Here is a 25,377-nt window from a genome sequence, read left to right as displayed (position 1 = left end):
AATAAATGCAAATAGGACCTGGAGCCGGTCACCACCCGCAGGAGTGCCTGAGACATCGGCTGGTATGGGTGCTTGTGCCACAGTTTCCAGACACGGTGAAGCCGTTTAATAGGAATTATGTTGGAAACCCTACAAGCAGGAAAAGCGGCTCATCCTCATTTCATGAGGCTGGTATAACCTGGTTCTAAAATCAGGTGAGGACAGTACAAGGAGACGAGATTACAGACTCCTTATGTGTATGCAGAAATCCTAATTCTAGATATTAGCTGCACAAAAATATTTTTTAAGGATGTATTTATTAGTGTGTGGGTGAGCAAGAGGGGCCAGGGGGAGGGAGAATCATCAAGTGGACTCCCTGCCCAATGTGGGGCTCGACCTCATGACCCCAAGATCACAACCTGAGCTGAAATCAAGAGTTGGATGCTTAACTGACTGAGCCACTCAGTTGCCTCTTCTACTCAAAATTTAAAAAAATATCAGCTTGATCCGGCGGGGATGGAACTCAAGATGCCAGGACAATCTCACGTCACAAAGTGCTTCGATGTATTTGGTAAGACGAGAAATAGGACGATTGTCTGACAGAAGCAGAAAGAGCATTCTATAGAATTCATCTTTTTAGGGTATACATTCTTGGAAGGCCGGGTGGGTATAGACAAGGGCTTCGTGGACAATGGTCGTGTACAAGGATCTCTTGCAAGTCTGGTGGAGAAACCAGGGAGCTCAAGTCTTTGTGAGTGAAGCCACGCGGGCCACCGTGCCCACCCAGCACACCCCTGGGGCCCTGCTGTCTGCTTCCCGTGCCGTCCACCCCCCTGGACTCTGGCTGTCTCCTGCCTCCCACCCCCACCCCAGCAGAGCTCGGCTGTCTCCAGGCCACAAGGTGAGAGCAAGAAACTAGTGTGAGGCTGTGGGAAAGAGAGAACCTGCTGGGGGCGGCCTGGGGGCAGGACTTGAAAAGTCATGGAAGAACCAGTGGGGCCAGCAGACACGTGAGCCTGACTATAAGAATCAGCAGGGCGTGGGGTGGAGGGGTCGGGGGTGGGGTGTGTGTGAGGAGCATCTGTATCCTATGAAACCTGTAAAACCTGTGAAGGTCGGCAGCGCTTCAGCAGAGGCAGAGGCCAACCAGGAAAGGGCCACGTACGACATCCTTCTCCGCCGCGGCAAGGCCCATTCATGCCTGCGGGTTTATCTCCAAAAGGATGCATGAAGCCCCAAACCAGGAGCCCTGCGAGGGGTAGAGGGCCCCTGTCTGATGTGACCCTAGTCCTAAGAGAGCCCTGTGATGTGCTGGCGGGTGACAGCTGGGGAGAGGGGGTTTGGGATGTCTAACACGGGCCAGGGGCCGATCTCGGGACTGGTGACTGTACCCAAGGGTGATTGATAATGAAGTGTGTGGGATTCATGGACACCCCAAGAAGGTACAGATGGAGATGCCAACCTGCATGCCTAAGCGGCAAGAGCCCGGGGGTCTGAGGGTTCTCGTGCACGGGGCATGGGAGCCTGGGTGCTGCTGGGGCACCACTGTGGTCACCTAGGAGCGCTGGATGCCTTCAGGGCTGCAAGCCCAGCTGCAGTGCCCCCGCCAGCCCCCTACCCTCATCCCCCCGGCCCGGGGCACTCTCGGGAGGTAGGTCCTCCCTGCAGAAAGGGCCCGGGATGTTCTGGAGTGGTTCTAACAGCATTAACACAACACCTTGGTGTCTGTTCCCACTGGGCCCCACCGGGGTGGATGATGTCCTAGGAAGCCCCGATGGCCCTGCAAGCCCACTGCCCCCTGCAGTGGGACCTATTTCCCTGCTGCAACAGAAGGGGCAGTGCAGCTGGCTGGGAGGTGGTGCTGGGCTGGAGGGCCCCTGGAGACCCCTCCCCAGCATGGTTGGTATGGCAGGGTTCTCCCCAAGACACCCTGGCATCTGGGAGTGGGGGTAGGGGGCAGAAAGGTTGTTTGAGGTCTTAGGACGAGCTTGGCTGGAAGGCAGGTCAGAGCAGCCTCTGCCTGGGAAGGGCCAGGGTCCAGGCTGCCCTGCCCTGCCCTCAGGAAGGGACCCGGGCTGAGCAGAGTCCCCTCAGTCTCAAGTGGGCACTGGTGTTGGGGGAAGCCCTAGCCTTCCTCCCTTCACTGCCCCCCCACCTGGGCCCCTCCAGACCTCGAGACAGTTGGGCCCTGTGCTTCTTCTTCTTCTTTTTTTTTTTTTGTGCTTCTTGATCCCTCTTTGAAGGGTGTCTGTCCTGCTGAGCTGGCCAGCTCTGGCCCTGCCCCGGTGGACTCAGCACCCCCCACCCCCAGCAGCCCTGCATCTGGTGGCAGCCCCTACAGAGTCCTGAACACCCTCCCTCCGGGCTAAGCATTCCTCCTGCTTGTTTGGGAACCACTCTACAGACCCAAGAGGACCCAAGGCTGTGTCCTCAGGTCAGGACAGGAAGGGTGTGGCCCCAGGGCCTCCCAAATCTCCTAAGGAACCTGTGCCTGGCGGAGGACAGGCAGCAGACAGGCCTGCCTCCCTGGGGAGCTAGGGACAGCTAGGGACGGGGTCAGCGGTGAGAGCAAGCAGGTGGACTTCCTTGGGGGAGCTTAGTTCTATGGGGGAGCCAGGCTTCCGCAAAAGTGCCACTCCTGCCTGGCGCGTGCGTGCGCGCGCGCACACACACACACACACACACACATACATGGATGCACATGTGCGTGCACCTGCCTGGCCCTGGCTACCGCTCGCCCCCACTGCAGCTCTGAGAAAAAAGCAGGGAGTTGACCTAGCTCATGGGTGGGGAAGTCCAGGTCCCAGATTCCCACCTGTACAGGAAGTACTTCTCCCTGCATAGCTCCTGGGGCTCACCCCTGCGACCGCAGTCCTGACCTGTCCCGTCCCCCCATCATGCAAAGCCCCTGCCCAGGACCACCAGTGCAGCTTGGGCTCTGACCTAGGCCTGGCCCTTCTGACTGCCTGAGGCCCTGGAGGTCACCTTGGTGGTCACTGGGGAGGAGCTGCCCACCCCTCCAGGTACAGATCACCTTCCTTGACCTGATTCGAAGGGTGGGGCTCAGGGCAGCCCCTCCTCCTCCCTCCGTGCTCCTACTGGCTCAGCCCCTCCCCACACCCCCTGTCTCCCCGCCCCACCTGTCCAAGCCCAGGGCTGGGAGGGTCAGAAGGCTGGCCACCCAGTCACCCACTTCTGGCTGGGAGGCAGGAGCCACATTCCTGGCTTTGCAACCAAAGCTGGAGCCCCAGTGGGATCTGGGCAGATTCTCATAGTGCTGGGAGCTCCCACCCCAAGGACAGCACTGCCCATGCCGGGAGGGGCACTGGCAGGCACGGAGGAATTGCAGGCCTAGCAGGGCACGACGCAGCCTTCCTACCTGGCCTGGTGGCCAAGAGCCCAGGCCAGCCTGCCCCTCCCCACCTGGGGGGGGGCCTGGGGGAGCAGGTGGACTATGAGGGAGGTAGGGGTGGGGGACATTCCCATGGGGTCCCTAGACCTATTGGCCCCCCTGAGCCCTGCAAAGGAGTGTGTGGGGATGGGGGTTAGGAGCTCCTGGCCTTGCTCACTGTGCTACATGTGGACAGGCCAAGGCCACAGATGGGCATGGAGTGACCATGAACAAGGGGCCCAAGCAAGGCCCTAGGACCGACATGAGTGACCACACATGTGGAGACAATCCTGGCCCATTGCACCTTGGGAAGTTTGCAGGGGCTCATCTGGCTTTCTGGGCGCAGACTCCCATGGAAATCCAGGTGTTAAAGAAATATTTTAATGTGTATGAAAACCCCAGGATCTCAGCACTGGCTCTGTAGGGTCATCTCCCTCTGGGGGACCTCCGCTCAGTAAGTGGGGCTGCCCTGGACGCTCAGGCCCTTTGTCCCACAGGCAGGGGGCTGGGCAGGGGGGACAGGGAGGAAGCTGGGCCCACATCCTGCATCACTTGCCCTGCACCATTGCCCTAGGGGTGTGTAGGACGCCGGGGGAGGCCGGGGGTCAGTCAGGCTGCTGTGGCCCCGAGAGCTTGCTTGGAGGATGCTCCTGGGGGCGGGCAGCACATGTGATCGCCCTCCCTGGAAGTGTCTGGATCCGGCACTGCGGACCACGGGGCCTCACGGAGACCCACGGACTGTCTGGGCTCCTAGGACAAGCGCACCACACTCCAAGGACCAGGCTGCTTCCTGGAGCACGGCATGAAGCAGCAGCCTGGCCTCCGTGCTGGGCACAACAGGCTACACGCCCGTCTCCACACGCAGCCGCTCCATCCTGCGCACGTTGCCCTCCACGGCCACACGGCTGGTGATGCACCGGGCAAAGTCCTCAGGGAACCAGCCCATCTCCCCATCTCTCAGCCTCTCGCCATAGAACCATCCTGAACACAGATGTGGGGCAGGTGAGGGCGGAGTCCAGGCTCCAGGGAGGGGCTTCCATACCCGCACCCCCGGCCCTCTGAGCTTCTGTGCCAGAAGACGCCAGGGCCAGGCCCCCTTGCAGCAGACCACCACCCGCTCCGGCACAGGGGGCCAGGGGCCAGGTCACACAGGCACCTGGTCCTCCAGCAGGTGCTCAGCCTGGACACTGGCGTCAGGGGCTGAGCTCCCTCCAGCCAGCTTTCATGCCCTGTGCAGGCGAGTGCAGGGGCCCCCAGGGGTAGCAGAGCCACCCTCCTCCTGCTCAGGACACAGAATGACAAAGAAGCGGATTTTGATCCTGTGACTGAGGGAGGTCTGAAGATGTCCTTGAAGGAAGGTGCTGAGGGGACCTTGGACCAGACCCACCATGGGCAGTTGCAGAAACTGCTTCCAGGGGGCCAGGCTCAGGGTTGGCTGCCCGCATCTGGTGTGCTCCCTCGTGGGGCTGTCAGGCCCTCCCTCTGGGGGCCACCTCGCCTACATCCTGCCACCACCACACACCCGGCCCTACTCTGCTCACCATCCTCCTGCTCCAGCACCAGGACCACATCCGCCTGCTGCAGCGTGATCTCATCCGCTTGCTTGGCCAAGTAAGCCTTGGTGACCTCGACCTGGAGCAGGTCTGGGGGGTGGGGGTGGGGGTGAGGGTGGGTGTCAGCAACACCGCTGTCCCCAGGAGGGCCTGGGCCAGGAGTCCTGCTGCCCTCAGTCAGGCATGGCTCCACCATGGCCTGGTCTCACTGGGGCCTGGGGGGCTCTGGACACATGGTAGCTTCCCTCCAGAGGCCACCAGACAGACTGCCCCTGCTCTCAGGGCCAAAGCACCGGCCCCGGCAGAGGCAGCACCATCTAACTCCACCCCTGCGGCCCGTTCTGCTCCAGTTGTTGGGCATGGGGCAGCATTCTCCCTCCCGCACAGAAGGGGAGGCCCCGTGTGCACAGGTGCATACATACCTACCCGGCTGTGGGGTCCCTCACCTGGGCGGTCACCCCGGAGGGTAGGCAGGACAGAGGGCTGGACAATGCCTCAGCTCCGTGCTAGCCCCCTGCCCGGGGCTGGGGCTGTGAGCCCCGTTCAGCGTGGAGCGTCTGGTGCTTACCTCCCTTGTTGGTGGGGCCCCGTCCCTGCCTCTCCCTGTGTGTGAGCGCCGTGATCCACCGGGCCCGGTCACTCCTGGGGTTGGAGAGAGGCTGCGTCAGGCTCTGGGCCAACCTTGCCTGCCTTGGGGCCTCTGGCTTCATGACCCTGTCCCCACCTGGCAGTGTGGGGAGATGGTCCCTGTGATGGGCTGTGGTGCTGAAGGTTCATGCTGCTCGGTGCCCTATTGTGACCCCCCCTTAACCACTGAGGGACCACACACGGGAAGTCACGGGGCAGGAAGGAGCCACAGGCAGGCCAACCCTGAGTCTCACCTTCCCAGAGTCATGGGGTCACATGCAGACACACCCCTATGACCTGGGCCACCCTGTTTGCTGGTGCTGGGCCCCAAGCCCACTGTCCCTTATCAATTCAGTTTTAAACCGTCAGCTTCCGCCTCCCGCCGCCTGAAGGGACTGTGGAGATCAGTCACCCTTGTCTCCTCCCCCGTCATCTGAGCCCCCACTGTGCTGGCACCCGTGTGCTGCCCACCCCACTTCTAGACTGTTCTGACCTCCACCCCCCCAGCCCCCGCCGGCATCAGCTGCTTCTCAGCAGAGGCCTCCTGCCTCAGGGCCTTTGCGCTGCCATGCCTCCACCAGGTCCTCCTCCCCACCGGCCCCCACCTGGCACTCCCTTCCCCACCTTGTGCTCCTCCTCAGTCTGCACTCCCTGGACACAGCTGCTCATTTTGTGGCTGATGGGTTGCTGTCCCAGTGATGTGACCTCCGTGAGGACCAGGTTGCCCTTGTGTTGGCACACGGCAGTGCTCGAGAATAGAACGGCATGAACACCCTCCCTCTGGGAGCCCTCCCCCAACTCACGCGGAGTCGGAGGACAGCAGGATCTTCTCCTGGCGGCCCTCGCTGTTGTGCAGCATGGTCACCTGGAAGACGTGTGGCACCAAGGAGCTGCGGCTACTACCCCCCACCAGAGAGGGATCAGAGGGCTCCATCTTCTGGACCCGGATGTGGTCCACCTGGGCATAGTCTTGTACCACAAAGCTGTCCTCGCTGTGGGGAGACGGGCAGTTGGATGCTATGGGGGGGCGGTTTGGGCAGCCTGGGTCCCCACCCAGCTGGACGCTCCCAAGAACTGCCCCCCAGGACAGAGACTGTGTGTCTCCTTGTCCTTGTGGCCTGGGCAGGCCGGCTCAGGCCTGCCCCACAGTAAGAAACACCCAGCCACCTCAAGTCACTTGGAAGGGGACCCCCATGTCACACGGAGGGGGACCCTGGCCGCCACCGTGGACAAGCCAGGCTTGGAGCCTCTCCCAATCCTGAGGTCGGAGGAGGCTGCGCGGCTCCCCCTGCCCCTCCTGGCCCCATCACAGGCTCACCTCTTCTTCTTGGTAATCACCAGGACGTCATTGAACAGAAATAGGTAGCACGTCGGCCGGCTGGCCAGTTTTCGGAAAATCCCAGTTTCTTCTACCACGAAGAGCTCCCCACGCTTCAGCAGCCAGCGGGAGGCAGAGATCAGAGGAAGGGACTGGAGGGAAGAACCAGAGAGCTGCCTGAGTCAGGGTGGGGGTGAGGAGGACGGGGCAAGGAGGTCCAGCACAGTCCCTACCACCCAGGACCGGGGGACTGGCCGCCCTGGGCTGGACCAAGGATGGGGGCGAGATGTGTCCTTGCTTCAGACAAAGGGCTATTCAGGTGGCCAGCAGGCACAGATGGGCAGCTGCACTGTGCCAGGTCCCCGGCCCAGGTCCCGCCCAGCAAGCTGGCCAGTCCACCAGGCCGTCCTGGGGAGCCTCCACACACCCCTCACACCTTCTTCTGGACCTCGGGGTCCTCCCTCCATCGCTCTGTGGCCCTCATGCCCTGCCCTGCCCACGGCACCTGCTCCCCCAAGCTCCGGCCTGCTGGGCAGCCTCCAGGTCAGGGGCCCAGCCTGAGTGATGACAAGCTGAGGCTCGCCCACAGAGCTGCCTCCAGGCCAATTCCTGCAGAGCAGCTCCCACGAGGAAGTGTCTGTCTGTTTCTGGCTGGATGTCCCCCTCCCAGGGAGGTGCTTCCTGCAGAAGCAGGAGCCTGATGGCCTGGAGCACCGCAGGGACTCGGGGACAGAGGTGTGAGCCCTGCTTGCTTGGGAGGGCCTGCAGGTTGGCTAGGCCCCCTCTCCGGGGCTGAGGGACAGTTCCTGGCTTTACAGGAGGCCCCAACTCCATCCTTTCCCTGTTCTCAGTGTGCTGCCAGGAGCCCTGGACCAGGGCATGCCCTCTGGCCCAGCCCCTTGGGGCAGCCCTGGGGTGGGGGCAGGGGCCAGAGAGCCTCCCACATGCACCCAGCCCCAGGCAGGAGGGCGGCAGAGCTGAGCCTCTGCGGCCAAGGGGAGTGGGAGTCACAAGGGACGGTGCCCCTGGAGAGGCTGGGGCAAGGCCTCCTTCCAGCCCGAATGCCCAGGGGCCATGACCCCGACCCCCAAGGGGCTGGCTGAGGGGAGGCCCGATGCCTACCTTGACTTTGCCGAAGTCCAGCTGTGTATGCAGCGTGTACATCTGCTCTGTGCGCTCCATCTTATGGGCTCCCTCGTTGCATTGCCTCACCAGCTGTGGGGGGGGGGGGCACCCGGAGAGCAGGCTGTGTTGTGGGCTGTGGTCAGGCCGCCCTGCTGCCCTGGCACTCCCCACCCTACCCCTGGGCTGTCTTAGCTGCTGCCCTGCCTCGGGCTGTGCTGTGGGTTGTGGCCTGGCCACCACAGGAACCCCCCTTCCCCACCCAACCCCAGGGCTGTCCTTACTGCTGCCCTGCCTCGGGCTGTGCTGTGGGTTGTGGCCTGGCCACCCCAGGAACCCCCCCACCCGACCCCGGGGCTATCCTAACTGCAGCCCTAACTTGGGCTGTGCTGTGGGCTGTGGTCCAGCCACCCCAGGGCCCAGGCACCCCCACCCTACCCCAGGGCTGTCCTAGCTGCTGCCCTAACTCAGGCTCACTGATTGAGTTCAAGATTCACCCCTTCTGGGCCTTGGTTTCCCCATCAGCACCATGAAAAGCTTGAGATGGACAATGTGGAAGCCCTCCCTACCCTGCCCTGCCCTCAGGGTCTCCACTACTGGGTGGGGTATGGACAGACTTGGGGGCTGTGCTTGGTCCAGGTGCCCCCTCCTCTCCCCTGGATACCCCTCACCTTGCTGATGGCCTTGAGTGCGCGGCTGGCAGCCTTGTATCTCTCAGGGTGGCCTTGACTCTTGAGGCAGAGGGTCTGCAGAGAGGACCCGGCAGGTCAGGCACCAAGTACCATTCTGCACTCCAGGCTCACGGGCCTGCGTAGACAGAGGCGCCCCCTACGAACAGCAGACCCCGGTGGGGGCTGCGGGGAGGTGGGGAGCCCATGTCCAGGTCCTGCCAGGCCCCACTGGGGTACACAGCCTGGCTGGTTGGTGGGAATGCAGCGGGGGCACTGTCCCAGGACCCCAGCCCTTCCAGCCCTGGGCTGTCTCGGTCCAGTCTGGGGGCGGCCCGCAGCCTGTTTCTATACTTGTGACAGGCCCGGACAGATGATCCTCCAGCTTGAGCCGCAAGCTGCCTCTGGGGGCCTAGCCGGGCTCCCGCCGTGTGCATGCTTATGTGTGCATATGTACATGTGTGTGTGCTGCGTGCACGCCTGCATGTGTGTATGTGCACACATGTGCACAAATGCCCTTTGGCCCCACCTGCCCCTCGGCCCCAGGAGCAGACATCTGAGAGGCATGAGCTCCTCTCTCTGCCCACAGAAGGGGCAGTGAGTGGTGCCCGGGCTGCCCTGGGGGCCCACACCCGGGACAGTGGGCCGACGATCCTGGGTGGGAGGCAACGGCCCAGGACCCACGCTCAGGAGAGGCCTGGGTGACACTGCTTCTGCCTCATCCACATGAACAAACCTCGAGAACCTTCCAGGAAGTGCTGGAAAGCTCCAGGCAGGGAGCTCTTGGGCAAAAGCTGTTCAAGCTGTCTCAGACTGAGCAGCACCAGGGAGGGGGGGTAGGGGGTCGCGAAAGGGGGGCCAGGCCGACCTCCTTCCCCTGATGGGTCTCTGTGCTGAGTACTCACGTCCGTCAGGAGGGGCAGCCGGGTTACCCTCTGCATGGGGAGAATCAGAAAGGAGATCATGGGGAGACCCCCGCATGCGGGACGCTTCTCGATCTCCTTCAGAGCCTCATGAAAGGCAGCATTACTGCTTCTGCAACAGAGGTGCGGTGGTGGGAGGTCAGTGGGTGCCCACAGAAGCCGGGCTGCGAGCAGGAATGTGCTCCTGGCGCAAGGCACCCAGAGCAGACCCCGGGCACCGGGAAGCTCCTCTCACGTCAGCTTCTGCAGGGCGCGCTGCTGGTAGACCTCGTTGGAGCAGTAGACAACATAGGGGTGGAAGTGCTTCTCGGCGTGCTCCTCCAGGATGTCGCTAATGTCCTCCACGCACACCTGTGCTTTGTGCCGCTGCTCCAGGTCCTCGAAGAACCTACAGGGGCGGGGTGGGTGAGGGCCCGGCCGTCCAGCACCGCGGTGAAGCCCCCAGAAGCAGCGCGGCAGGCATGTGGGGGACCAGCTGCCCAGGCCGCTGTGAGCCCAAGCCTTCCTGGGGAAACCCCAGGGCAGATCAGCTTCTTATGCCTGAAATAACTGGGCAAATCCAGGGCCACTTCCTGCTAACAGGCTGGCAGAGGCTCCAGCAGGCCCCCAGGATTCAGACAGGCAGGACTGAGAACCTGTCACTCTGATTTGAGTCCCTGGACTTGGGTCACCCCTGCCTGGAGCCCTGGTGTCCTCCGCCCAGCTCCGTGTGAGAAAGCTCTGGGTGGACTTTGCAGCGGTGGCCACCAGGCCCCACTTCCTCCTGGGGTCCCCTTCTGAGATCATCTGTAACCCGGGCCTTGACCACAGAGATTGTGCTGACTGCTGCTGCCACAGCCGGGCCTGGCTGCACCTGCACCAGGACATCTGGTATGCGAGGGCACCGGTCAGACCCCAGGCAGTGTTACCTCTCCAGGCCATAGCCTAGGCCGCTGGGAGGCCCTCTCACCCCCTCCCTGAGGCTCCTCAGCCCCATCCTGGGCTTCCAACTACTCCAATGGCAGCGTCTCTCCTGAACCGGACTCTGAAAGCCCGGTGTAGCGGGCTCCTGGGACTGCTCCAGGCGGTCCGGTCTGGGAGAGAAGACAGCTGGCTGACCTCTGGAGGGCAGAGAGCAGTGTCCCCAAGCACACATCCACCTCCCAGGCGACCCGGACCAGCAACCAGGGACTGACCAGGCCGAGGGCAGCCAGCTCCGCTGCCCTTACTATTTACCCTGGCTGATGGGAGGGGGGGCATCCAGCACTGTGACAGAGACAGGGCTTGGGGACAAGGCCATGGTGGGAAGGAGGTCCCAGGTCCTCAACAGTGAGGGCACCAGGGGCCTGCCATCTGCCTCACCTAGCTCCTGTGGTGGGGAGGCCACCCCACCAATCTGGGGACCCCCCTGGGAAGATGGGGGCCTTGCCTTGGTTCCCTTGGTAAGGCCAGGGACAGGGGACAAGGCCCTGCTCATGGGGCCTTAGCCTGACCTCCACCTTCGGGGGCCCTGTGTGTCCCCTAAGGGGGAGCTCTGAGAGTCATACTCCTGGGCAGCCTGGGCAGAGGTGGGCAGTGCGACAGGGATGCGTATGGAGGCCCCAGCTGCCCAGGTGCAGGGCCATGCTGGCCAGCACCTCCCACGGGCGATTCCGTGGGCTTCTGAGGAGGGTCTGGGAAAGGTAGCTATCAGCTGCTGACCCAGGATAACCGAGTCCCAGGGAGGCCACCGTGAATGGCTCGGAGCTGCCAGGACCCAGCGGGGGGAGGAGGTGGGACCATCCTACCCTGGGACAGTGGTGGCCGATCAGAGGCCCCAAGGGTCAGAAGCAACTGATGGCTGCTCAGCATAAACAGAAGTGGCCAGTGGGACGTCGAGCAAAGGGGCAGAGCTGGGTGGAGGGGCCGCCGCTTACCCAGGCCCCCATGGAGTCAGGAACCGCAAGCTGGGCACTGCGGCTCTGCAGGAAGACCCATCTCCAGGGACAAGACAGCACCCCCTCCTGCCATGTGGCCCCGAAACTTCACAGAGGCCACAAGTAGCAGGTGGGGGTGGGGCTCAGGGGACTGGCCCGATGTCAACACAACCTGCCCCTACCCTGGTCTGCGAGAAGACTCAGGGGACCCACCTCCTCAGGTGAGGGGGGATGCTGAGGCATGAGGGAGGGTGTCACGGGGTCTCCTGGGGCCCAGGGCCGTCTGGGGCTGTGGCTTCCATGCACACACCTGTGCAAGCACATACACACCTTCCCTCTGGCATGTGGGTGCACACACAGGCCTGTGCAGGCCTGCAGCTGCACACCTGGCCTCTCCTCCACCTCTGGGCCCTGCAACCGGAGACTGGGATGGGCACCAGACACCGCCGGGCAGAACATGACCCGGGCCTGCAACTCGAGGTCCCCCCGCCTGCCCCGTCCCTTGGCCACCTCACACCTCGTCGTTTGGCCTCCTGCACCTGATGTCCTGGTGGGAATGTGCATGTCATCTGGCAGGGCAGTGTCCTGGGGCAGGTACTCTGCCCTCCCAAACATCCAAGGGATGGGGTGCTGGGGGGGGTGCCAGGATGCCCGCATGCCCACAGACCCAGTGCTCAGCCTGTCACGGGGCCCAGTCTCGGTGGCCTTGAGGTCTGAGGAGGTCGAGTTCCCTCCTGGCCAGCAGGTCCTTTCAACCTTCCGCCATGGTCCCACACTGAGAGTCTTTGGAGCCCTGCTCGCCCTGCCCACCCCCCTGAGACCCCATGGCCATGGTGCCTCAGGGCCAGGTGGCCCTCGCAGCACGGTGGAGAGCTGGGCGCAGGCCTCACCGCTGACTGGCGCTCAGCACGTCCAGGATGTTGGAGAAGAGGTGGTGGTGCTCTGTCTGGGTCATCGTGGCCCGTAGCTGCCTGGAGTGCAGGAACTCGGCCACGAGGATGCTCAGGCTGTGCTGGTACGAGAACTCTGACGTGAGGATCTCGAAGATGGCCTGGAGGGGGGACAGCAGCTGCCAGGGCCACCCTGCACCTTGGGGGCAGGAGCAGGAGGCAGGGGGCAGGGCAGGCTGGACCTGGGCCCTGAAACCGGAACCGGGGTGGGGCTGTGAGCACGGCCATGGGCATAAGGGCCTGACACCTCCATATGCGCTCTGGCTTGGCCTCTTATGAGCTGTGATGCTGGTGAGGACCCCCACCTGCATCCAAGGAGGGGTGATGGTAGCCCCCTCCCCCAAAGGGCATCAGCCACAATCCCAGGGGCTGGCGCAGGAGATGGCCAACAGGTGGGTGGGCAAGAGGCCTCACCGTGGCCTTGGTCCTGCCCTGCAGATGTTGTGTGGTCACCAGATCTGGGGCACAGGGCTGGCTCCCCTGCCCAGCCTCCTTACCTCCTGCCTCTTGCGCTCCTCGGGGGGCAGCGTGTCCAGGAGGCCCGACTCCACCACCTGAGGAGGGCACAGGCCTGGGCATCACGGGTTCGGCCCTCCCTGGAAGCCCGCCCTTCCTCCGAAGAGCCCGGGGCAGCCAAGGGAGAAGTCGGGCATCCTGGGGAGCGGCCAGCAGACCCCTGAGGACGGGGAGGGGCCTCTGTCCCACAGAGCTGTCTGGGCGTGGAGAGACACAAAGCCACGTGGGAAAACCAAGCCAGGGATGGGCCGCAAGCTGGCCAGGTGAGTCTGCGCCCCATCCCGGGGCCTGGGAGATGGTCCGGTTCTCCATGGCCTCAGGCTCAGCGGCCCCCGGGCCGCCCTGGCCGAAGTGCTGCTTGTTTGGGGCGGGTGACCTGACCCAGGAGACCACGCACACGCTGATGCCTCCCTGCCCACAGGCCACAGGCTCTCAGGGAATGGGTCAGCAGCATGTCTGCCCTCCTCGGGCGGGACGGCTACCCCCCACCCCCACTTGCTCAGGGCACCAGAGCCTCTGTCTCAGCTAGGCTCCCCCCGGGCCCCCCCACCCCACCTGCAGCACAGGGCTCTCCCGAAGCCAAGGCCCGTCCCTCTCCCCACTCGGGCCCTCCTGGCATCTTCCTGGGGGCGGCGCCCTAGGAAGGGGGTCCCTTGCCCACAGCTCCAGGAGGTTGGTCTGAGTAGGGAGCTGGAGAGGAGCTCACCTGAGGGAGGCTCGTCACACACACAGCGACATCGCTTGGCCCTAACTGCTCTACCCCATGGAACTAAGCTCAGAGTGCCCTCGGGGCAGGGCAGCTCTGAGGGCACCAGGAAGGGGCTCCCCTGCACGCTGGGCATAGTAGGTACTTCGGGAAGGCTGCTCCCCACACTGGGGGCCCCGGGCTGGCTCGGAAGGGCCAAGCGCCCACCATCCTGGCCCTACCTCTGGGAGCTGGCTCCAGGTGATCTGCGCAGGCCGGTAGCTCTTGACCACGATGGGCGCATCCGCCTTTCCTGTGCCATCGGGGCTGGGCGGCTCGTCGAGCATATCGTCGTCGGACTCATGGCTGGTGTTCAGGCCCCGCTCCCGGATCTCCTGGTAGAACCCGGGGTCTGGGGAGAGGCAGGGTGTCACCTGCCGACCTGGGGGCTCTGAGCAGCTGGGGCCCCCTGGGAACCTGCAGGTTGAAGCCTCCCAAGGAGGCTCTGAGAGGGTCAGGCAGCGCAGGGCCCCCCGGAGCAGGCTCCCCTCAGGCTGGCTGGCCCCCATGGTGGGTCAGGCCCAGCCCAGGACGGGGGTGACGTCCCAGTGCAGAATGTGGCACCATCAAGCCAGCGCTGAGCTGACGAATCAGCGCAGCTGCCTCGGGTTCGGGCTGTTCCGGGGGTGGGGGCTATTCCCTGGCTGGGCAGAGAGCACTGGGTGCGGGTTCCCTGGAGCACAGCCCCCAGGTGCCCTGTCCTGTTCTCAGCTCTGCAGCAGCCCCCCTGGGACGGGCGGCGCCTGGCCCTCGGCGACCCTCCCCACCCCTCCTGCTGTCCTGCCTCCTCCCCCTCCCGGGAACCCTCCCCGCTCCTCCCCACCCCTCCTGCCTTCCTGTCTCCCCCTCCAGGGCACCCTAGGAGCCCTGCCCCTCACAGACACTAGGGCTGCATCCTGGCTGGGCAGGCCCCTACCCCTACCTCCCCTGCTCTGAGCCCTCCTGAGCCCCCAACACTGCACCCCTGCATGCTGGGAAATTACGGGCGATGCACACAGCACAGGTGTCCACACCCAGGGCCAGCGCCCTGCAGCTGACCTTGGTCCCAGAGGTGCAACCATGTTGGGCCGGGCACACGATGTGCGACAGCCCCCTCCCGGGGTGAGTGTGGGGCCTCTGCCTGTCTCTTGCCCTTGGTAAGGTGCAGACAGGAGCTCAAGGGAACTCTCTAGACTCTCAGAACAACCAGGCTGGACGAGCCACCAGGACCTCCTGTCCCAGGAGGATGCCCCTTCAGTGGGTTCTGTTGCACAGCACCAGCCTCCCCGCCCCCAGCCTGGCCCACAGCAGCCCCCTGATCCGCCTCCCTCGGCTTCACTCACCGTCCTTGAAGGAGCCCTTGTGGGCGCGCTTCCGCCCCAGCGTCTTCTGCGCAAACTGGAGAGACACAGAGACACCAGCAGTCAGCCGGGAGGGCAGGCCGCTGTGAGTCTGCAGCAGGTCCTCCAGCCTCTGGGCCCAGAGACCTCACCGCACCACATGCTCAACAGGAGGGGTTTCCGCTGGGCACCCAGAAGCTGCTCAATAAATGCCGGCTCAGCGAGGGAAGCAGGGCTGCCAAGCGAAGGCCAGGGCAGGTAGGATGGGGTGACATAGGGGCTCAGAACAGGCAGGGCAGTTTGACTGAGAGCTAGGCAGATCCAGGAGGGCTGCCTGGAGGAGGAGGCAGAAGGGTCGAACAAATCAAAACAAGTGCTCAGGTCAGCGGGGTATTCCGACGAGGTCTGAAGGAAGCCCCGGGAGGCTGCCCAGGTCTGGCTGGTGGGGGTTGAGAAGGCACAGGGGTGGGAGCTGGGGCTACACATGGGGCCCCACACAGCCTGGGACCTGGGGCGGCAGGAAGGACCGAGACTGGCAGGCTGGTGTCTAGCTCCCAGCACAGGTCTGGGGTCCCAGCAGCCTCTGCCAGGGCTGCAGAGGAAGGTGGGGGTGGCCAGGCTCTCTGGGGTGGGGGTGGGGCACAGCCCTTGCCCCACCCACCATCTACTGGGTCCTACCTACGTGGCTGGGACTCTGTTTTTCCTGACCTCGAAGCTGTGCTGGTTCCAGAAAGTGAGCTGGTTTCTCAAACGCGTTGGGGCCTGAAAACTTCTCACTGCTGGGCTGGAATGTGTGGCACCCCAGCCGCACCTGGCTCTGCCCCCCACCGCCCCCTTCCACACCCCTCCTGCCTCAGGCCTGTGCCTCTCGTCCATACCACCTCTTCACCTGAACCATCCCCCCGCCCTGGGCACCCCTGCATTCCCAGCCCGGATCTGAGCACCCCAGCACACCCCTGCCTGCTCACTGCCCTGGGAACTCCCTGGGGGCCTGCTCTCGGGGCTCCCCTGGCTCCCTTGGCACCCCAGCAGCAGGGGCAGGAGAGCTCAGGAAACCACCCGTGAGTGAGCAAACGGGCAGCGGGCAGGGCCTGGGTGGCTGCAGAGTGCCGAGGGCCCGAGGCAGCTCCTGGGGGCCTGGGCATCTCAGGGGGCATCTTTCAGCTGAGGACAGCGGCCAAGATGGTCCCAGGACTCCCCTCTGCGTGCCAGAGAACTTCAACTCTGAGTGTGGGGACCCGAGCAAGGCCGCCCTTCCCATGGGCCTATGCCCGCCTGCTGGCCCGAGAACACTGAGGTAGAGCGGCTGTCAGGTGGGCAGAGGAGCGTGTGTGCGTCGAGGGGCATCAGACCTCTCCTGAGCCAGATGTGCTCGGCTGCTGAGTCCCCAATGGGGCGCCTGGGGCAAGGCGACCCGAGCCAGGTGCTGCTCCAAAGCCCTCCCTGAAGCTCAGCCTTCACACAGGCTGGCTATCCTTGGGGCGCAGAGAGGCTGGTCCCCCCAAAGGCTATTCTCCCCACGGCGGCTGAAAGAAGGGAGACCCCTTGGCCTTTCTGTAAAACGGCGACGTTCATGCTCTGCTCAGAGCCTGTCCATCACACCTAACCCGGATAACCTGGGTCAGGAGCTTGCACACAGTAGGTGCTCACTGAGTGCCAGCTGCAGGATCAGGCGATGTGATGGTGAGGCCCCAAGGCTAGTGGCACGCAGGGGCATATAGGGGCACACAGGGGCACGCCTACAAGCTCCCAAGGCCCCCCGAGGCACAGCCCCTCCCCACCGTCCAGGCAGACAGGCCCCCTACCTTATTCTTGGCCGGGCACCGTGCAGACGGCTGGCTGGGCTCCTCGGCCAGAGCCTGGAGCTTGGGGCTGAGCTGGCTGGGGCCCCTGTTCCCACTGGGAGCCCCCAGGCCCTTCATGGCCGCCCTGTATGATCGGTTCCGCAGGTTCCGTCTCAGCGCTCCCTCGGAGCCCATGTCCACATCCATGTCGTCGAGGGAGAAGCTGGGGGCTGAGAGGAGCTGGGGGTCCCGCCGGGCAGCCTCCTTGCTGAGCACGGCAGCCCCGAAGCTCTGGTGGCGGGCTGGGGTCTTGGCCTTGCTGGACACGGCCAGGCTCCTGGGGATCAGCTGCTGAGTGCCCATCTTGAGGGCTGCCGGGCTCTGCGTGCTCAGGATCACGGTCCGTGACTCCTGGTCCTTAGGGGACAGAGGTGGGGGCCCTGAGGTATCCACCTGGAAGGGGGCATTGTCCCTGACCACCTGCAGGGAGCCCCGGACCATCGGGAGCCCTGATGCCGGGTTCCCCTTGGCATCAAGCCGTAGCTCTGAGTGGAAGCGGTATTCCAGCAGCTTCTCTTCCAAGGAGCTGTCCGAGTGTCGCTGAGACATGCTGACTGGCCACAGTGTCCTGTGACAAGAGGGCAGAGGTGAGGGCAGCACACAGACGTCCACCCTGCAGTTCCCCTGCATACAAGCCCCTCCACTGCTTCCCAGCATCCGCCCTAGCCAGAGACCCTGCTCAGGATACCTGGAGCAGGGCTGGGGAGGCCCAGGGAGGTGCACGCAGGGTCGGGAGACTCAGGCCTGCAGGGACCTGGCTGCTGGGACAGGGGCAGAGGACAGGCAACCAGTGCGCTTCCTCTGATGGGTCCATATGCCCTCACTGGGGGTGCAAGCATGGGCAGTGAGGAGTGCACAGACCTGGGGGCCTGAAGATCCAAGTTGGGTCAGCCCCAGGGCCTCTCAGCACCATTTCTCCCTGGTCAGTGAAAGCATGAGGATGATGCCATCTGTGGGGCTCTTCTGAGGCCTGCTTAGGACAACATGGTTGTGACCCCAGCCTCTGTGTCACCCCCAACTTCTGAGCACGCAGGGCCAGGCTCTGCTGTGCTGGGTTAGATGCATGATCTCACCTGCTCCCAAAACACACTGGCTGTCTTTATTTTGGAAAGGAAGAAACAAGGCCCGGAGAAGCCCAGGAGATGGCCCTGGGATGTGAGCCAGGAAGTGTGGCTCACGGGGACCTGAACCCAGGCCTGCCGATTCCAGACCCTTTCCCTTGGCTGCCCCATGTGGCGAAGCCACCATGGCTGGCTGTCCACCCAGCCTTTTTGCACGTCCAGGGACACATCTGCATTTTCCCACATATATGAACTCAGAACGGGGCCAACAATCCCTTCCTCCAGGGCCTTGCTGGGTATGGTCACTGTGTGTGGACACAAGGTAGGAGGGAAGCATTTGCAGAGCCCAAGCCCATAGCCCCAGCCTACTCTTCCTGCGTCCCTTGGGTGCTTCCCTTGGATGCCCATCCCTCCTGGGACTCTGAGTGCCTTGGATGGGTGGAGCCCCACTGACCAGTGTCTGGAATCATTTGGGTTCAGCTCAGCCTGGCTCATCCTGGCTGAAGGCACACTGCTCTGCCAGTGTGGACGGGGCCACTGCCACCTTTCCACTCAGGGCCAGGCAGAGCCAACACAAGCCTCCTGTCTCCTAGGCACCAGCCTCTGGCCAGCCACCAACCCATCCCGAGGGGCTGCCCACCACTGTAACCGTCCTCTACTGCTTTTTGTGCCTCTGTCTCAAAATCAGCAAAGTGGGCAGAGTAGCAATGAGGCCCACCTTCTGCAGGTACAGGAGTCTCACAGGCTCCCAAGCATGAAGTGTGGCCAGAGCCAGCTGACAAGCCGGGGCAGCGACGGGAGACCAGCTTATGCTCCCACTCCTTGCACCACACCCACAAGTGGACAGGCACCAGGTTAGGAGGACTTCGCAGGACTGGGGAAAACTCACTCTGTGTCTTTTCCTTTTAGTTTTGATAAAAGCAAGCAGAGCCACTGCTCGTACCCTGCTTGCAGATGCAGGGCTTATATATGTTACAAGGGCCACTCGAGGGCGGAAGCCTATTTTCTGGATGGAAAAATGAAGTCTCCAAATCACCAGCCCAGGCTGCCGAGACTCAGCTCAGAGCGTCAGCGCAGTGCCCTCTGCCAAGTTCCCTGCAGACCTGGGAGGGAACACATCCCGTTTATCCAGCAGCCCCGTGTGGGTGAAGGGGCGTCACCGGCTCGCTCATACCCAAGGGCACCTGCAGCCAGAGGTGCCCAAGCCTGTGCTGGCGGGCGCTGGGCCTCTGGAGCCGAGGGCTCCATGGACCCCAGGGACGCCCCCGCATCGTCCCAGGACACACCAGGCAGGTCCCAGCCCGGGCCTACCTCCCACGCCTGCCTCCCAGCCTTGCACCTTGTGCTTCCCTGGGGAGGTTTCAGGCCTCAGCTCCAGAATCCTTCCCTGAGGGGCAGCCCGGCTGTGGAGGGACCTGCACCACGGCATGGACAGGGTGACAGCGGCAGCCGGAAGCCTGGCTCCCAGTGCTCCCGCTTTCAGCACACAGGTTCTCTGCTAACACCATCCCAGCCGCAGGGAGGGACTGCCTGTGGAGCCCCAGCCACTCCCACGCCTGGAGGACAGCCCACACATTCCTGGGGACATTCTGAGTCAAAGGCAGCTAGGGCGGGTGGTGACATCCTGGCTCACCCACCCCCATGTTAACTCCGTCTGCACTGGCCAGGCCTGGCCCAGAAAGGGCTCTCTGGGAGACATCGAGCTAGATGCACTCCCACCAAAGTGCACCCAAGAGCATAGGGAGCCCGGAAACTTCTTTGAGGCCTCCTCTTCCAGAGGTGACAGTAGCTGGAGGTCACACTGCTGCACGGAGCATGGTAGTGAAATGCCAGCACCGGGCTGGCCCTCCATGGGACCTGGCCCCGACTTGCCTTCCCCAATCTAGGCCCCAGGCGTGGGTCTTCACAGCCCCGTCCTCTCGGCCTGGACCCTGGACCCAGCCAGGGGCACGGCCTCTCCCAGCGGAGGGCAAAGTCTGCTCTGGGGCCGGAGGTGCTCGGCAGGAACCTGCCAGGCAAGCCACTGCTGGGTGTGGCCCCCGTTCCCAGCCAGGCGGCCGCACCCACGGGCCCGGGTGCCACCAGTCCAGGTACCAGGGCCAGCGGCAGCCAGCTCTCGGGAGCCACAGCTGGCAGGGGCATCCCGGGGTCTCCTTCCTCCGAACATCCGGTTTATCAGAAATCCCTGCACACGGGTCCAGAACTCCAGTGGCACCAAAAAGCTGTTCGTGAAAGAAAGACGTCCCCTCTTCCACTGCCTGGTCCCCCAGAGGCCACCGCTCCACGCTCTGCGGCTGGCCCCTGACTTCTGCTCCTCTGGGAGCTCCTGATTGTGGGCCTCGGCTGCCCGCTGCCTGCCACAGGGATGGGACTCCAGCCCCAGTGTCGTGGCCGTAGCCAGGGGTGTCGGTGTGAGCAGAGCCAGCTGGGCCGGCAGGATGCCAGTGCCCCGCCTCCTCGTTAATAATTCCCTCTAGCCTCCCTGGGCTCTCCTGCTCCCCCACCCCGCAGTCTGGCTTCCAGGCCTTGGCGACCTTGACGTGTGCTCCATGTGGTCGCTGCATCGGCTTCGCAGAGGCCCCGCAGAGACCCCGCCTTCTCTCCCTGGCACCCCGCCCCCAGTCCTCAGCCTGGTTGTTTCCTCCACCCCCACCCCCACCCCCACCCGGGGTACAAGGCAGCTTCCCTCGCACGCATATATCCTGTCCCTCGGGCTGGTAACTGGCTGAGATTGAGTCCCCTGGCAGATTCTTTCTTCCAGAATGGAGGAGGCCTCTTCCATGGATGATGGCCCGAGGCTCTCCCCAGCCTGCAGGAGTCCCAGTGCTCCGGGGACAGCTCAGTGCTCACCCCCAAGCCATGGCCTCGCGCCTCCTTACTACCCCGACCCTGGGTCTGGCAGGCCGGGCCCACCTGGTGATACTTCTCCACGCTTTCCCCAACCTGTTCCCTCTGGTCCCTCCCCACCCCCCTGCCCCCAAGGCAGCCCGAGTTCCCATTGTAGGATGTTTATAGTTCCTTTCTGCCCCTGCCCAGTCCCTGCCTGTCTCGGCCCCTGTGGCCTCCTCGCAGCACCAGGCTGTCCTCAAACACCTGGTGGGCCAGCTGGGCCGGCTGCTTCAACTTAGCAGGGAGGACCGGCGTTGCGTGGGGAGGCCTGTGTGCGGAGTGTGCACACGCACGTGAGCGAAGGCTCCTCGGGCGCCTGCTGCCCCACATCTGTACCCGGGGCCTCTCCCTTGGCTGGCTCTGCTGAGCGGCTCTCCCAGTGTCCTCACTGGCTGCTGGCCGGCGCCTGGTGTCCTGGGGTCAGTGCGGGGGCAGGGGACCCGAGGGCAGACTCTCCTCTCAGCTGCCTCAGGGCAGATGCCAGCCACGCTGTCTGGGCAACAGTGTTGCCAAGAGGGAGGCCAGATGGCCTGCAGTGACCACTCGCGTCACAGGGGTGGGTCCACTCCCCAGCACAGGTGGCCCGGGAAAGCTCCTCCAGAGATGCCAGGGCGATGAGGGTGGCAAGTGGTGAGTCTGTCTCTCTGACGGGTCTGTGGGTCCTTTGGGAGTGGGGACAATTTCCTGTTCACGTCCCTACCAGGAGGTGGACTCAATTCCTAAACTGAGGAGTGACCGCTGGACATCGTGGTACTTGCTGTGCTCTATCCCCTCACCCTTGTGCCGCATCCTTCCTACAAGGCCCTGGGTCCCAGGCCCGGAGCCCACCCACATGGGGCACTTAGCTTCAAGCTAGCAGAAAGCACCAGGCTCCATCACAGGGGGCTTCCAGGTCTGGCCGTGCCACCTTCCCGGAGACTTTCAGGTGACTTCCTGCTGTTTCTGCATCTAGGTGTCTGGGGGGCTGGGGAGGCCAGTCACTTGTTGGGTCCTTGCAATGTAGGATGGAGGAAGGACAGCAGGTGGAGTTCGGAAAGGACCAGGAGATCCGACTTGGCCTGGCCAGGCCGAAGCTGCGCTTGGTACCACCCTGGCCATGATGCAGCCTGGCCTGGTGGGTCCCTTGCAGCCTAGTGCTCTCCACGTCCCCGTCCTTCCCAACAGATGGGCTTCCTGGGACCTGGGTGGGCTTGGCACTGTCTATTCCACTCCCTTGTGGACGGGATCGGCCTTGACCTGTGGCTCTGCCCACAGCGGCTCCCACAGCCACCAGGGCCCAGATTACTCCATCTATGGGGCCTCTGTTCCACCTGCCTTGGTCTCTGGGTCTGCTGACCCCACCCTGCCTGGTGGGGCCCGGCCTGTCTGGCTCCATCTGCCTGAGCCTGGTCTTTGCTCAGGCTGACCTGAGCCACAGGGCTGGCCTTGGGCCTGGCCGAGCTCAGACCTCAGAGTCGCATGGAATCTGGGGGCAGTGTCTGGCTTTTTGGGCAGAGCACATGGCACACGGTTCCATTTCAAGGTGGCTGGGGTGAGGGGTTCTCAGGGACTCTCAGCTGGGCTGGCTTTGCCCCCCAGGCCCCTGGGACACCTGGTAAGGTCTGGAGACATTCTTAGAGGTGGCAGCTAGGCTGAGTTACCAGCCTGCCTGTGTTGGTGGAGGCCATGGGGGTCCCACAATAAGGAACTGTCTGGAGTGACACCTGCAGTGCCAAGACTGGGAGCCTGGCTTTACTGACCAGAGGCCCCTCTTTTGTGGTGGGGATCAGGGACACCCACCGGCCGGGCCCCACCTCACACACAGTCTGGCAGTAGGCAGGGGTCACGCTGGGCCTGCCCTGTGTAGAAGCCTCCTGCTGCCTCCTGCTCTGGGGCTCCCAGGCGTGGGCATCAGTCACCGAAAAGACCACCCTCCTGGCTCAGCCTGCAGGGCTGCCCCTCACAGGCCCTCCAATTGCTCCCCAGCTCCTGTCTCTTACTCCTGACATCCCATAAACCTGGCCCCTGGCCCTCCTTGGCTGACATTCATAGTGTTTCCCCAAAGAAGCCCCGGCTGGGAAGTCAGAGCCCTGACTCCCACAGGTAGCCTAGCCAGGTGACCAGCAGGTGTTCCAGAAGCTCTTCCCCTCACTTGTCTGCCATTCCCCACCGACCTTCTGGAAGGTGGGTACATGCCTTGAAAGGTGAGGAAGCCAGGTGGGGTCAGGCTGCCTGTCGCCAGAGTCTGGCGAGGAGCCAGGCCCCTGCTGACCTAGATCCCATTCCGACAGGCCGGCGGGAAAGCAGGGATTCTCCCTACAAGTCAGGATGCTCTTACACATGAACTGTCGCCCGAGCATGGTAACCGCCCCAGGTAAGAAGACAAGCAGCCGCAATCCTTCTGGAAACCAAAACTAACATCCTGGGCCCAGATGCAGGGTGAGTGGCTGTGCCGTCCTCAGGGGCAGCACCCTGGCCACCCCGGCGGGCTGCTCACCTGCCTGCCTCACTTCCTCAAATGCGTGTGAAGAGCTGGTCCGTGCAGGGTGGGAGACGAGCCCAGGGGGTGGGGTGGGGAGAGCCCTCCTGGCACAGGTGACTCCCCCAAAGGTGTCCAGGACCGGGCATGGGGCAGGCCTCTGTGCAGATGGCTCCCTCTTACTCTCCAGGTCACTTTTGTCCAAGTGACTTAAGACTTTACTTCTGGGAACCCCTAAGACCCCCTCTCCTGCCACTCTTTCCCACCAGGACTAGGGAGCCCTGGGCAGTGCCCCTCAGCCACCTGGTCAGAGGTTCTGCGCCTGTGGCTGTGGGCATCGTCCCAGCAGAGTCCAGAGCAGAGGCTCGGCTGCAGCTGACCCCAGCACCCTGCCTGTGGATACTCTGACTGGTCCCCTTCTATGAATGAGGACACTGAGGCCCAGAGGGCTTAGTTCACACGGACCCAGGAATGGAACCCAAGGACCACGGGGCTGTCTGAGGAAGACAGGTGTACAGGTCCCAGTCAGACTCCACAGGTGCCCACGGAGCCCCCACACTAGGAGGGGCAGACCGTTCACCTCAAGGACAGAGGGGAGAGTCAGGCACTCCTGGGCCCCAGGTCCGGTGCAGAGGCTCCCCCCATCCCCGCCCTGTCCGGATGCTGGGCTGAGGTCCACCTCAATCTCCAAAGGGATTCTTGCTTCCCCGATGCAGAAATGGAGGCTGGTCAGCAGGAAGTGGGGTCCTCGGCCCTCAGGAGCTGCCCCCATACCCCTTATTAGATATAAGCAGGCAGGACACCCCCTGCCTGGCTGGGTCTGCCCTCCACCTCCACCAGTGATGGGGGGCATTTCTTTCTGGTGTGTTGGAGGGACAGTCTTCATTTGGGGGGTTGCTAGCTCTTGAGGCCGACCCGGGTTTGGACAGCAGATTATCCAAAGATCTGGGGATAGTGGCTTTGCCGCCATCCTGACCCTCATTTGCAAAAGTCCTGGGCCCCCCTATGGTCTCAGGCTCTGACGTCTACACTGGAGAGCCCGGGACAGAAGCATCCCCGCTGGGGTGGGGACGCTGCCCCTGGGCCCCAGGGAAGGCCGCGGGTGGGGTCCGGCCTGGGTGGGTCGGCGCCCTGGGTCCAGCCGGGCCAGTCCGGCTCCGGCCCTGCTGCAGCCCCCGCCCAGGGACCCGCCCCGAAGTTCCTCCGACCTGCGCAGGCTCTGAGGGGTCGCGCCCCAGGGTCACCGGCCCCCGGCCCCCCTTCGCTCACCTGTCCCGGGCTCACCTGCGCTGCGGGCGAGGACGTGGCGGCCAGCGGGCGGCGACTCGCGCAGGTCTGGCCTCTGGGCACCGCGCCCCGCCAGGCCAGGCGGCCGACGCGGGCCGAGCTCGAGCCACCGCCGGTCCCTCCCCGTCCCCGCCCCGCTTCCTGGCGGCCCCGCGGGAGGCGGCGCTCAGCGGCCGGACAGGTGGGCGCCCAGGTCGCGGGAGGGGCTGGCCGCGCGGCCCGGGGGCACCTGGCCACCTGGCCGGCCGCCTGCGTCACCCTCCCCACCTGGCCGGCGCTCACGTGACGGCGGCGGGCGGGCTCACCTCCGGAGGCCGCGGTGTCGCCCTCGGCCCGCCCACCTTGCCCTGGCCGGCCTGCAGATCTGGGGCGGGGGTGGCCGGCGGTGACCCGGAATCCGCTCCCGCTCTCCTTCCGGGCCTGGCTCGGCTGCCTCCTCCTTCGGGAAGCCCTCCCGGAAGCTGATCTTTGTGAGGCAGAAAAGGCCCGGACTTCAGGATTCTTTGAAAAAGCGGCAGCCAGCGGGTGGCCGAGCGTGGCCCAAGGCACTCTGGCTGCCTTTTTGGTGTGTTTGTTGGGGTCCGGGCGTGAGCATTCAAGAGAGAATTCTTGAGATGTCTTCAGTACAAAAGGGTGGTTTTATTAAATCATTGGGGGAAAGGCCCTTGAAGGCAGAAAGAGCTGCCCTGGGGTCAGGAGGAGGGGCTGATTATATACTTTTGAAGTTGGGAGGGGGGTAGGGAGACTGTAAGTCTCTAAGGAATTTGGAAGCAAGGTTCCCAGCACTTGGAGGGACTGGCCGGTTAGGAAAGGTCTTTTACCAAAATTAGAG

At 63.8% G+C, this 25,377-nt stretch overlaps 1 protein-coding gene across 7 annotated transcripts; it reads right to left on the bottom strand.

Moving 5' to 3' along the window:
- Positions 1-594: 594 nt before the first annotated feature.
- On the bottom strand, positions 595-24,871 carry ARHGEF16 (Rho guanine nucleotide exchange factor 16). 7 transcript variants are annotated; one of them, XM_041772037.1, is made up of 16 exons: positions 24,851-24,871; positions 17,712-17,820; positions 16,812-17,418; positions 15,010-15,064; positions 13,870-14,039; positions 12,924-12,980; positions 12,367-12,527; positions 9,817-9,969; positions 9,564-9,693; positions 8,662-8,736; positions 7,991-8,083; positions 6,869-7,020; positions 6,354-6,542; positions 5,492-5,565; positions 4,912-5,013; positions 595-4,351 (listed from the first exon to the last, which is right to left on the bottom strand). In XM_041772037.1, exons 3-16 carry the CDS (start codon positions 17,397-17,399, stop codon positions 4,212-4,214), a joined length of 2,139 nt encoding a protein of 712 aa, XP_041627971.1. In that variant the 5' UTR covers positions 17,400-17,418; positions 17,712-17,820; positions 24,851-24,871; the 3' UTR covers positions 595-4,211. The 7 variants fall into 7 exon arrangements, 6 of the variants coding, with proteins under 6 accessions (XP_041627971.1, XP_041627969.1, XP_041627967.1 ...); XM_041772035.1 differs by lacking the exon at positions 24,851-24,871 and adding an exon at positions 24,528-24,839; XM_041772033.1 differs by lacking the exon at positions 24,851-24,871 and adding an exon at positions 24,543-24,839.
- Positions 24,872-25,377: the final 506 nt, after the last annotated feature.

This window comes from Vulpes lagopus, chromosome 10 (genome assembly GCF_018345385.1).
Source record: "Vulpes lagopus strain Blue_001 chromosome 10, ASM1834538v1, whole genome shotgun sequence".
NCBI classification, from domain to species: Eukaryota; Metazoa; Chordata; class Mammalia; order Carnivora; family Canidae; genus Vulpes; species Vulpes lagopus.
The sequence above is the reverse complement of the archived record's forward strand: the minus strand, read 5'-3'. Positions and strand labels throughout refer to the sequence as shown.

Coding starts and splice junctions, on each gene's coding strand:
- ARHGEF16 (XM_041772037.1), bottom strand. CDS start 17,399: ATGTCTCAGCGACACTCGGACAGCTCCTTGGAAGAGAAGCTGCTGGAA. Junction 8,737..9,563: donor GGCTGCCCCTCCTGACGGAC/GTGAGTACTCAG, acceptor TCCTCTCTGCAG/ACCCTCTGCCTCAAGAGTCA. Junction 5,566..6,353: donor CTGCTGTCCTCCGACTCCGC/GTGAGTTGGGGG, acceptor CTCCAACCCCAG/GAGTGACCGGGCCCGGTGGA.